This window comes from Odontesthes bonariensis, chromosome 24 (genome assembly GCF_027942865.1).
Source record: "Odontesthes bonariensis isolate fOdoBon6 chromosome 24, fOdoBon6.hap1, whole genome shotgun sequence".
NCBI classification, from domain to species: Eukaryota; Metazoa; Chordata; class Actinopteri; order Atheriniformes; family Atherinopsidae; genus Odontesthes; species Odontesthes bonariensis.
Genome location: NC_134529.1, coordinates 14,544,566 through 14,558,091, shown reverse-complemented (window position 1 = coordinate 14,558,091; position 13,526 = coordinate 14,544,566). Strand labels below are relative to the sequence as shown.

The window sequence follows — 13,526 nt, the reverse complement described above, 5'->3', positions numbered from 1 at the left end:
ATATAGCACAACATGTTTTTATTATGATTAGGTTTTGTATTCAATTTTTGTTCTTATAAAGCAAAAATGAATGCCCTACTCAAAAATAGTTTTAGTTCTCTGAGGTGGTTCGTCCTTGTGTTACCTGTGGTACGAGAAAACGTCACTAAGTCCTGGTGCAATGAGGTGTAATCTGAAACAGGAGCTGGTTGAGGGGAAATTTTTCTGTGCGATCTTGCAATTTTATCTTGAGGTTACATTGCCACTGTTCACTTTGCCCACACAGCACATCAGTGAATGGGCATTTATGCACTTTTTAATGTCATCATTGCACGTCTTACCGATAGTTGTGATAACAGTCCCAGCAAAGAAAAAGGAGGAACTGAGGTCCCAGAGGCTCGTCTGATTGGAAACATTTCCTGATGGATTCACTCCTGCTCGAACTGCTGAAACCAATTGCTGCAGCGAAAAGAGAAGAAGTTTGCACATCAAAGCAGTGTCGCTCAGAGGGATATTAGTGCAATACGGGCTGAGAAACTATAAAATTGGTGGGGCACATCAGCTTTCATAGGGAATAGATGGCAGCTGAGGTAAACATCCAACCGAAGCCAATTAAGAGTTGAGAAAAGATGAAGAGCATCTGCCAACTTACTGAAATGCATAAAGGTGACTTTTCAAATTTCCGTTCTCTTCACAGAAACCTTTCAACCTATGTAGTCTCTTAAACATGCATCAAAAATACACAGTGCTTAATCCTGTGTAAATCCTTGCTTTCAATGATTCCTTGACTGAAATTTGTTCTTGATTTTAACTCAGTCAGTGCTGCTGACCGCCGTAACCCTGGTGGCAAAATACAAACTCGGTAAACATGGCCAGATGGAACACACGAGGCTGGCATCAAAAAGGGAAGCAAAATGTAAACATAATTAAACCAATCACATGCTTTGTTAATCTTCAGTGGTAAATATTGTTGTATTAAGTATTTTTTTTATTTATTTTTGTTTTTATTTTTTATTATTGTTACCTTAATGTGGGCCTGGGAGAAACACAATTTCAATCCTCTGTGTGTAAAGTACATTTAGAAAATTAACACTATTAAAGTTGACTTTGACTTTAGTGCTTGTATGTAAGCATCTGAGACACTCGTATGGCCTAATAATTCACACATCAAAGTTTCAGCAACTATAACATTGTCACATCAGAGTTAAGGGACCTTTTAGTTTTTCTTAACAGTATTCTCAAAATAAAACTTAAAAAAGATTGAGATTACTGCAAGTTTGCTTTAAAACTTTTACATTTAAAGGCAAAATATATAACATTTTGAACATGAATAAAGCATTAAACAACAATATAGTGGAGCAACAAAAGTTTTCTCTTAAATATATCCATGCTCACCATTATCATCATAAAATGAAGCTTTGTTATGTGTTCAGCCTTTCTCTCACGTCTGCTTTTATCCTCTTTTCCTCTATTGCTTTTCATCACTTCCTCATGCCGTCCAACTTTCCTCAGCCTTAATTTTGACATACCAACACTGGTCCAATGCTTTTCTTCTGTACTATTTTTTTGAGCTAATCGGTGTGCTTCCCGTCCTTGTAAGACTTTCGTCTGTTCTGTTATTCTTCCTTCAGACTGTCTCTCATACAATCCACCTCCTCCCTATCTCCACATCTTCCTGGAGCCTAATAAGCAGCCTCACCACAAGCCCACCACATCTTAAATCCGCCACTAGAATCTACACTCCGGGGTTTGGTTCCATCCCTCTCCTTCATCATGCCACACTACACTATGATGATATCATGATATCATAGCCACATAATCACCAAAAATTTGTATAGTGATTGTTTGTACGTCAATAAATTTAGTTCCATCCTTTCGGTTGATCACTTTTCATTGAACTGTAGGCTGGACCGACCTAATCTCATCTTGGACAACTGGGTACAACAGGGCAATTTACTGCCGCAGGTTTCTTGGTACAAGTGCTTCTGAAGATCTCCACAGAATCATTACAGCAACCTATGAAGGAGAAAGGCTTTGAGGCATCAGGGGAGCAGCAGGCACTGCTGCAGAGCGATGCTGATAAATTACAGAAGAACACTTTAAAGGGTTTATCCCCTTGTGGACGAGTTATTTATCTTTTTATCTAATTATTATGATTTCAGTTTTAGTAAAACATCAAATTTGTGCACGGTTCAACCTAATAAGCACAGTGTTTATTATCAGCAGGGAGCAACAGATGTAATAATGTTCATTATTTGTATTAAATGAACTCCAGGAACAGAGAAGTTATACAACAATAATGATGTTCATAGGCAGCACATGCACGAGCGCACGCAAACACACATCCACAGTTCATGGTCGCTGTGATGTCAGGGTGCTGCTATACTTTATCATCATTAGTGACAGTGAGTTTTCATTAATCTACGATGGTGTATGATGAGAGGGTAAAGGAGAGTGTGTGTGAGAACTGAAGTGACTAATTGGTGTGCTGAAAATTGAGCAAACAGGCACTGATGTATAACAACAACACACAAGTAATAAATGACTATATAAATAAATATATATATATATACATTTATATGGTTCATTGTTATCTATTGCTTGCATCAACTGTTTGCTGAATACTCAGCCACAAGAAATGGCGCAGTAGTGCTGGGAGTTTAATTCACAATGGAAAGTTGAAAAAACAGTGGCATTACATGTAAAAAAAACAACTTAATCCTTTCAAAACATCAGGTTTTACATAACTGGCCAGTGATCTGTAGCTTGATACCAAAAAATATATTTAATGAGCACACTGTCTCAATATCTGCTCAGCAAGGAAGGACTTGGGCTTGAATTTTTTTGGTACAACAAACTGAATACACTTCTAATTGAAAGAAAACCATTTAAACTCGCTCTCATTTACCGTACCCATTGTTTTGAACTGATTTGACCATGATTTTGGGGCACTGTGTTTTATATATTTTTATTTCAGTCAGTGAGGCTGGACTAAATGACAGAAGAGCAGCTTTATTGAAGAGAAAAAAGAGACGTATTAGGACTAAGACGTAATGCCACAACCTGGCACTATCAATTTCTGAAAGCAGTTTCATGGAAAAACAAGTCAGAGCAAACATGGCAACCATAATACAAAGGATTAAAAATGTATTCAGAGAGAAAATAAATGGTGATACACAGTGGAAAACCCAAGAAGAGTTTAGTGCTTTTTAACTATTCTATATCCCAAAACAATTTCCAAATAAAACAAAGTAGAGCACTCAAAGGTAAAACCGTGTCCACTGTGCCTCCAAAAACTTTATTTTGCAAATCACACAATCAATCCAGCTTGGCTCAGACAGCCACTTTGTTTCCCAGCCAAATGGGCTCATCATTATTTCATGGATTTGGCTGTTACATGCAAGCTGACATAAGTTAAGACAGGGTAATGTGAGGACCACACTGACAGTCTGCGAGCTAAAATAAATAGCAGAGACTGAATTGTATGAGCTTCTTGATATCACTATTTTAATTAATCCCTCCGCGAGCAGGTTTCTCCTAAAGCCTCTGCTGACTGGCTTTTGACGAGTGGGAGCCTGCAATTGTGCTTGTATGTTTGCATACATTATGCAGTAAAAGTGAGTGCTTGACACCTGTGTTGAAGATGTGTGCCATAAATCGCCAGAGGAGAGTTAGTGACTTGGAAAGTTGCACAACTCGCAAAAACGGTCAGAGCTGTTTGATTGGACTGTGGTCTCATCAAAACTACAAAATGCACGACTTCTGTTTGGTCAGTGTGGTTAGTCAAAATAAGGATTGTTTTAAGAAAAACTGTAAAAAAAAAAAAAAGTTGTAAATATCCACTTCTTAAGGTAAATTATTGATCTAATATGCAATTGAGGTTCTTTGACGGTTTGTTTTGGAGCCCGAGGACTAAGATGCTCTAAGGTAAGCTGTATTCAGTCTTTCAGTCTTTCCATATAGCACATGTAAACACAACATCAATATAAATATACCGAAACGACAGACAATCTAAAACGCAATCAAAGCCATGTCAACGAGTAAGCCAGGATTAATTGGATTTTCTTTTGATAATCACAGGAGTCATTTATATTGTTCACAAAAGATAAAAAGATTGAAATGGCATGAAATCTAGAGGGGGTTTCTTATGGTTCCAAGGCTGTCACACCAGATCGAACTCTGAGTGCCAGTCTGAATCTCTGAGCAAATGTAAGCAGCTGGCGAGGAGTGTTATGTACTGTGACCCTTTGCTTTCAGTGTTCAGAGTGCTAAAGCCCTCTGGGTTTCCCACATGATCTTCAGAATGGCAGAGGCCCCAACGTTGTTTCTAGAAAGCAGTGGTCGGTTTGATTTTTTTAAAAGGTCTGTTTTCTCTGATTTTAGTCCGTTTTTCATCCCTGCTCATATCTGTTACTGCTGGTCCCTGTATTTTCTTCACACCTATTTTGAGTTTAGCTGATAAACCCACTATTTTGTCCTTGTCACTCACACCTGATTGTTATCAGTCATCACCCACTCTGTGTACACTCACAGATTTCTGTAGTTCTAATTTCCTGATTTTAACCCCTGCTTTTGCTAACAAACTTGCTTGTTGGATTTTACCTGCCTGTTGTCCAGTGTCTGGGTTCTTATTCTGTCACCCATCACAGAGAGGTCTTTGGTTGTTAAATAAACAAATGTCCCTAGGTTCATGTGTGCCCTCACAGGCTATTCCATGACTTGCCTTTGTTATCTTTTGGTCGACTCCCCTCTGAGAAGTTCTCAAATCTTTTTTTTCCTCCCTCGATACACTTCTGTAAAATGCATTCTAAAGATCGGGCTTTAACAGATTCCTGTTTGTTTTTTGTTTTTTTTAAAACACACACACACCAGTCATCCAATTGATTGAAAACACCTCACTCACACAGAAGAACTACTAAACCTAGAGGTTCACAAGCATTTGTAACTCAGAAGTTTATGATATTTTACCATTTTTTCCTCAAATTTCTCATATATTACTTTGGAGTTTCTTTTTCTACTTATAAGACTTGCTTTAATTCTTTCAAGTACAGCTTTGGGATATATAAACTGAGCTACAGCAGAAGCCCGTAAGAACTAAGGCTCTGCAATGCTCTTTTGTTTAGGTTACAGCTGTCACTTTTAGTATTTGATGACTAAACATTAAGTTCAATAAATGTCTTCAGAGGTTACTAAAGTCATTAGACTTCAGCCCTCAGCTTAATAGCCTTGATTCCAATCCTCTGTGGTGCTTTTAAAAGGAGCACTTTACTAGCTAAAGAATCAACTGCTGCTTCTGTTTGCTGATTTAAGTAATGCTTCCATATACTTTCAAAAATAATTTCATGTATGTATCCTTCATGTAAGATTAATGAAAGGGTTGTGGGACTGAAAAGGCTTTTCACATGCCCAGAATCCAACATTTCACTCTTCTTTTATCTAACGGTCAGTTGGAGAGATTGATGTTCACAGGACAGAAACCATCATCAGTACGTTTCAATACAAGCTTGAAGTCCAAGTAACTGCCACGCATAACCAGCCCCTTTTATTAAAAACATAATCTAATATACACAGGGGTGGCAGGCATAAAACAATGTTCAGTAATAAATCTGTCTGTAAGGAAACATTTGAATAATGTCAGATACTATACTATAAATTTTAAACTGCCTACCCGGTGGGACACCAGTAAGAAAAGAGCCTTCACCATGAAAAAACTACGAACAAAGCTAAATAAAATATTAATAATTTTACCATCCCAAGCTGCCGCATTATTTCTATAAAATCCAAACAAAGGACAGTCGAAGGATAATTCAAACCTAATCATTTATAATTACTGCATACTTCCCGTGTGACGGCACTGATGAAAACATGCTGGGAAGAGTCCAAGTTACACTTCCTATAAATGCATTTTCTGTCTGATAAAGATGAACAGGAATTAATTACACTTCGAGATAATTCATTATGAAGTACCGCAGTGGGAAACTTGGTGGTTCAGGGAGAAAAAATAACGATACAATGAAAATCCTCCAAGTGTTACGAAAAGAAGACGCGCCTCCATCCACATCAGAAAGCACACTGATGCCTGCAATAAGGAATAATGCAACACTTTGAATATGAGTGTGTCTCCTGGAAATAGAATTAATTATAAGAGTTGACATAATCCTAAAAATTTAAATATTTTTAAAGCTGATGGTTCTCATGGGTTCATTCATATCCTCAAACTTACACAAAGGGGGACATTAACAGTATCATTCAACTTGAGGTGCTGTTCTATGTGAAATAAATGCAACTTGAACTTCCTTTCCATGCTATAATAAGTACTTTTGCCATTGCCGTGTATATTCTGTGGTAATACTTAGTTTGTTTTACAGTTAATGAGTAAGTCTGAAGATCATTATTACCTACAGTGACAATGCTGTAAAAGTTATCCATAAAATTTAAGGACCTTTCAGCTCTGGATCATGAGGGATGTAATCATCGTCCACACATGCAATATGCCAGCTAAATTTCCCAGGAGGGGACATTTTTCATCAGTACTGACAAGTTCAGTGGTGAGATCAACTGATCTATAAAAGAGGAGCGATAACCTCAGTCTTTTATTAGGAGGCTTATTGCTCTTTACTGATATTTCTAAAGCTTTCTTGAATTTGAACGACATTCGCAGCATGATTTCTGTTTGACTTGTATTCAGCTGAATATTCCCAAACTTGATTTGTTGCAGCATCATGTAGCGTGGATGAAAGACTAAATGGATCGGCAATGCACATGCTCACGGGATCAAGGTTCTTGAGGGGCCCCACGTTCGAGCCTTTGAGTGATATGATTGTTGGTAATATTTCATGTTGGAGATTGAAAAAAAAAAAAAATCAATCTTGATCCTCATCTTTAAAGTCTTTTTTTCTTTGCCAAATAAAATTGATACTTATTACACTATGATGGACATCTGTGTGGCACCTATTATGTAGGTTATGAAAATGAGCTCCCAGTACTTTGAACTACACCTGGTTGGTAGCCTAAAACTGCAGCTTGTGATTAGCACCACATCTGCAGCAGAGCCAGCATCCTCTAACAGTGTGAGGGACTCAGAGGAAAATGAGGGCTCGTGTTTTACTTGCTCTGACAAAATGTGTTTGGCCATCTTCCCATTAAAACAGATTTTAGCTCAGCCTGTCTGGGCCAGGCCAAAAAAAAACATGTAGCCAATACTGGACGGGTTTAAAAAGATAATATGACAGAATAATCCTTCATTAGTCCATCTGTGGGGAAATCTGCAGTGTTATAGCAGTAAAAGGAAAGAACAAATGCAGAGGAAAATCTTTAGAAAAAAAAAACAAGTACGTAAAAAAAATGAAAAATAAAATGAGAATGAAAAATGAACTGCACAAAACGTACAAAAAAAAGAGCAAACTGAAAATGTACAAAATTACTTTTGATGTAAAATCTGAATGTTTTTGTTATTTTGTTGGTAACTAAGGTTCACACTGACACATAGAAGCAAAACTTCTTATTTGCATCCCTTTAGCAAAGATATCATCATTATGTATGCCTTTTAAATTGATTACAATCCACAATGAAAGATAAATCTGTTGTAATAATGTGACAAACTTGGTTAAGTTTAATGAAAGTTAATGGCTTGAGTATAAACTAGAACTCCGTAAAGATTAGGAAATCCTATAGCTTCATCGCTACAATGACAACAATCAGCAAAGGTCTTTTGTCTTTAAGGTTATTATCAAGATGTAAAACTGCACAAATGTAAACAACACCCTCCTTTTCTGGCAAAATGAAGTACATTTAGTCAGTCATTAAGTCCTGAATAAGACAAAATATTTGAGCAATGAAAATGAGCAAATGCTCCCACCCACCTTCACCAGATCTTCCAGCTCAGAAGAGTTAACGCAGGGGTGAATGGCCAGGAACTCCAGTTTTTCTGCAAGAATGGCCAGTTTCTGGGAGCTCTCACGAGGCTGCTCCAGAGCTTTGAACACTGTCGCCCCAATGATGAGGTACAGCACCACCAGGAAAAAGATGGCGGACACAGTTTTCCACCTCATGACAGTAGTTCGGGTGTCGCACTCATCCTCCGGAGTGTTGAGCACTACTGGCTTGGCTGAGAATGACAGGCGGGGCTTGGAGTTGTGGACGGCAGCCTTTGGGTCCAGAAGGTCAGGTGCGGCCACTGGAAGAATGGAACTAATTAATATTTATCAATCTACCACATCATCTGCAGATCTATATACTGAGAAAGCTGTGAGTGGACAATGTATGAATGACATTTCAGGATCTAAAATATGATTTGAACTATTAACAAAATACCTATCAACTATTTTTGTGCTGCTTGACTAATTCATTTGTGTACACTCTCTATTGTGATAGTGAATTCAAATGAATTCATTGGTAAGATGAGAAAACATTTCCAAACAGCCTCTATAAAAGTTTCTGAATATTGCTAATAATTTATGTTGTTGAGTGCATGGCCATTAAGGAATATAAAGTGTTCCAGAGCAGACCTAATTTTGAAAATGAATGTTTTAATCTCCAATCTTTAAACTGCAAGTGATTACTCCTCAGGGATATTCGACATTACCCTTTTTTCTTTCTTTTTGTACAATTGCAAAACTTTTTAAAAACTCACACAGTCAGCACAACAGTTAAACTTGAACTAAGCAATGATCCATCTTTCACTGTTTGACACAAAATTCTTTCAATCCCTTTTTTGTTGTGCTTACATAAACACTTTGCCTGTTAACACACTGCTGTGGATCTTGGATTTGTATTCTAAACCAAAAATCATTAAAAAAAAATACCCCAAACCTTGAATTGAGACATGTCATGCTGAGAAGTTATTTTCAATACTTAAAGTGCTTGTAGCAAGTGAGGAATTGGGACAAGCAAGTTTACAACGTGATTTACAGCCCTTCCCATGATGGTGTCACTGCTCCCACCACCTTCCTCTGCATTCCATAGAGGAGTTTATTTCCTTATGGAGGTAGAAAATGTAACATAGCTAGACTGCAAACTCACACATCCATTTGGGTTACAATAAAAAAATAAAAAAATAAATAAAAAGAGAACATGCAGCATTTTCTCTTACTGAATACTGAAAATTTGCTTTGAAGAGAGGAAATGATGCCACATTTACTCTCATCTTTGTAGGCTATCTGTAACAGTAGGACTGTTAGTACAACTATTGTTTCCAAGTTAAAGGCGGGGTAGGGGATCTTTTTCTGGAACATTTTTTTACATATCGCTTGAAATACTCTTCACACCCCCATTGCAACCAATTAATTAAAAGTTTTGACACAAATATGAAAAGTTTTAGTGGCCTCTAGAACGTACAATCTAGGAAAAAGGTCCGTTCACAATGATTGGATTCTGATGCCGTCTATCAAACTGCAATCTGCTCCTCCCTCCCCCTCCTTCCCCCTGTGCGCGTACCCTGCTCCGTGAACGAATTACTCGTCCAGAAGCTTGGCAGGAAGCTAAACTAGAACCAGCTTGGCTAGCACCTAGCATTATTAAACATATAGTTATCATATACTAAATACTAAATACGGCAACGATCGATGCTTGCTGTCAGAACAGCGCTCGTGCACCTTCGTGCTCGTGCGCGTTCATGTACTCTAGAGGCGTGCCTTCGGGGGGAAAGTGAAGAAAAGGGTTGGGACTTTTTACCTGTGTATTTTCAAAATGCAGCTTCGCTGGACTCAAAATCCAGGATCTCCTACCCTACCTTTGAGAAGTGACAAATTTGGAGGTTGGAGGGGTTGGGGGATGGAGCTACACACACATGACTGTCAAGCCAAACAGCTGAGCTTGACTCTCTCCCAGTCAACAGATGTTTCAAATGAACTTTACTCTGATCAACATTTTCTGCCTCCATTGTTTATGCCTTACAAACAACTCAGTTGAAGTTAGGCATCAAAAAGTACTTGGTCCATGTTTGGAAAATATCCTGGCCTGTGTTACAGACACTTTAATAAATGTAAAGTACTGCCTCACAATATTCATTAACTGGATTACTGGTTGCTAAGTCCGGTCTCCTTAGCCAAAGACCCATGCTGCACAAACCAGAAGTCCTACTGAAATACATTACTTTGGAACTCATGTTGTGGGGCATAAATTAATATGTTACGTGACTATTTCACATTTTTCTTTGAGACCAAGCTGAGTTAAAAAAAACTTATGACCAGCGTGCAGTCTCAACCTTACACATCTAACTACCCATCAGTTCCATATCAGTGTTAGCACTCAATGCAGTTGTAACTTTTCACTTACGAAAGTATTTCAGAAAGTTAGATCAGTGAGTAATAGCCACGCGAATACCTCGTTAGCCGTTCAGCCAGGTTGTTTCCTAACTTCATGGACTTCCTGGAGTGTATCATTGAAGTACCTTGAGATGACATTTGTTGTGATTTGGCGCTATAAACTGAATTGAATTGAGCTTCCTGGCACGCTGTGTGTCCCCTCTGAAAAAAGTTAGTGATCACAAAAATTCTCATAGGAATGAATGGACTGCAGGCTTACTTCTTTTTAAATTGCATCACTTGAACCATCTTACTTTAGTCGGAGGTAACATTGATACATATTGTATTCCAATTGTTTTCGGTGCTCTGGAACAAGTTGATCCTCAGGTTTGAGGTGTTTTGGTTACACTGATGCACAATCAGTGTGAGAAGAGAAACAGTGTCAAGCGTTTCGAAAACATGAACTCAGCCCTTATTATGGCCTAAACTATTTTTAATTTATATGAATATAAATTTTTTTAAACCAGTAGAGCAGCACCACTCTTACAAGCTCCAGTGATCTGCAACAATTTCCCAACATCAGCAAGCTTTTATCTCCCTATTCTGTATCCTCTCAGCTGATACAGACTCCTCAGTTTAACTGGATTAATCTCAGTTAGGCTGTCTTAAAATAGAGGATTACATTTGTTCAGTGGATGTGATGAAAATAAGTAGGTGAATTAAGGCATCAAAGCCAGTTACACATGTGTAATTCTGTTGTGGATAGCAGTAAATAGACATGCAAAAATCTCCAAGCAGGACTGCAACTAATGATTTTTCATTGCTTTGGGTTTCACAGTAATGTGTGGCAACAGCAACTAAATGGATAAAACTCATAAAAAATGCAACTCTATTTGTCACAGCCCTGTTCCCCCAACAGCTTGCTCCTACCCTATGATGTAATTACATAACCACCCCAAGAGGTCTTAGACCTCTTACTGGCCAGTATTTCACAGAAACAACTTGTGGAGAGCACTCACTCAAAAACGAATTTCTGTTTTAAAGGCTCGGAGACCACGTTCATTGCAGAGTTACATAACTGAGCTGAGCATTTCCGTTATTTTTACGTCTGTATGCAATTTTCTAAACTGAATTGAACCCAAGGCTCACATAGACAGCTAAAATATTGCACCTTTTCGAATGAATTTATAATAATGACAATAATAAATATAATATATATATATATATATTTTAAATGAGCCAATGCGGCTGAAATAAAAAGAGGCCACATTTCACTCACATGTCATTTATAATTAGAATGATCAATATTTACTGTTTTGTAGCTTTAAAACCTGCACAATCGTAAAAGGAAACTTGACAGCAGTTTAATACAAGTCATGCCGAGTACATAACCACCAACTTGTTGTCCGCCTACTTACTTCTCTACCATCTCGTCTCTCTCTGTTTCCTAAAAGGCTATTCTTTCACACGAAAGCGCCATTAATGCTGTCATATTGGAGTCAATCTCTGCCTCCTGGGCTCCCACCAGAAGACCTATCCACTCTCCACATGGTTTGGGGCGAGCCGCGCTTCCCCTCCGCTTCAAAGTCTCCGGAGAAAATACATCCAGGACATGGCGTTCCAAAGAAAACACGCGCTAAGACGGAGCGTGAAAGGAACAGGGGGAGCAAGTCGCATCCATGGACTCCATCCAGGTGTTTGGATACACTGTGTCCGGCGCGGTGCTACGGAAGGACGCAGAGGCAGAGGCACTTCATCAGTGTGAGACAGCTCTGAATGCGCTGCACTGCGCTCTGTTGGGGCGATGTGTGGACTGCGCGCGCTCGTGTCGGAGGAGAGAGAGAGAAGCTGCAGCTCAACACAAGGCTTTTAACGCAGCGATATTTCACGGAACAGTCTATAGACATACAGGTTGGAGGGCTTCCTTCCAGTGCACTTAAGATGGGGATTGTGGCAAACAGCTGTAACTCACAATCATTATTTGTTCAGCCTGGTTATAAATTACGACTACAAGCAACTATTGTTTCTCATTTCAGCGATACTGCCAGAACAAAAATCTGACTGAATAGAGGCATGAAAATGTTTAGCCCCCTTCAAAAATGATTTGATTGTGAACATAAAGCTAAAGGTGAAACATTTTGCTAATGATCTGTTGAAAATGATCTTTTCCCTCATCTTTTAGAGTTCCACAAAAAAAAGGGTCAGAAGTAAAAGTTTACGCACCTTTACATAGTTAGACTAATACCTTACCTGGCAAGTAAGAGAGCTTGTTCATTCTTTTTGTAGCAGCTAAAAGTCTTCTTATTATCTTAATGTTTTGCCTGCCTTGAATGCCCTGCTCTTTTGAGGTCTATGCACGGATTTTCGATGACTTTTAGGTCAGGGAGACTGTCAGGACAACACATTCAGCTTGCAGCCCATTGTGGATCTTTAAGGTGATTAGTGAATGAGAAACATCCTCTCCTCTTCTTTAGCTTCATTGAAGATGCTTTATTTTCTTATTTTAACAATTTCCTGGTATATAAATGAATCCACTGTCCCCTCTGCTGGTGAAATGTTTCTTGTGTCGGGGGCTTCAAAGCATGATCAAACCACCCCCGTTTTTAACAGTTGGAGAGGTGTTCTTTTCATGAAACTTGGCATCATTTTATTTTTCTACAAACACAGACCTGTATGGGTGCCATGAAAAAAGAAATCTGTTTTAATCTTATCACTCCACGGGGTTTATTTAAAAAAAAAGCACCATGCATTTTTTAAATATTTATTTGCAAACTTCTGATACTGAGGATGCAGAGGAGGTTTTCATCTGATGGTGTTGTTTGTGAGGGGGTTTCCGCACAGAGGAAGCGCACCACCACTTTAAATTCAGGTCAATTTTCCTAAAAGACTTATTTTATTGACTGTTCTAGCATTGCTACAAGGTATTATAGAACGTTTTCTTAAGTCCTCCAGGCCTAAATTCCTTCCTTAAGAATATCATGCTGTGGAGAAGGCTACCTGAAAATCCTTTACCATATTGTTGTAGCCTTCCACTATTTTTTAGGCGTAGGTCATCAAATAATTCAGTGATTCCCGCAATGCAGAGAAGCATTATGCTGCTGATTGTTGGGCCAGGCTTTGAGGAGTCAGAGTATTTCTAAAGCTTTGAAAGTCTGTGTTTTCCTTGGTGGCACTTTGCTCAAATGTACACTGACAGATGCTGCCATAAAAAGACCAAAGAATACTCTACATTTTTATGTCATCCTTTTTTACTCGAAAGTGCCTTGGAGAGCATACTGGCATTTTCCTAACTGATCAGAAGCC

The 13,526-nt window shown here is 38.5% G+C and overlaps 1 protein-coding gene across 1 annotated transcript in view; it reads right to left on the bottom strand.

Moving 5' to 3' along the window:
• kcnk2b (potassium channel, subfamily K, member 2b) overlaps positions 1 to 12,043 on the bottom strand; it is a 28,366-nt gene extending 16,323 nt beyond the window's left edge. The window contains exons 1-3 of the mRNA XM_075459350.1: positions 11,642 to 12,043; positions 7,842 to 8,155; positions 321 to 438 (exon numbers count right to left, since the gene is read on the bottom strand). Coding sequence (XP_075315465.1) covers positions 321 to 438; positions 7,842 to 8,155; position 11,642 — 433 coding nt within the window. The 5' untranslated portion in view covers positions 11,643 to 12,043. The remainder of the gene's footprint in view (positions 1 to 320; positions 439 to 7,841; positions 8,156 to 11,641) is intronic.
• Between the last annotated feature and the right edge of the window lie 1,483 nt (positions 12,044 to 13,526).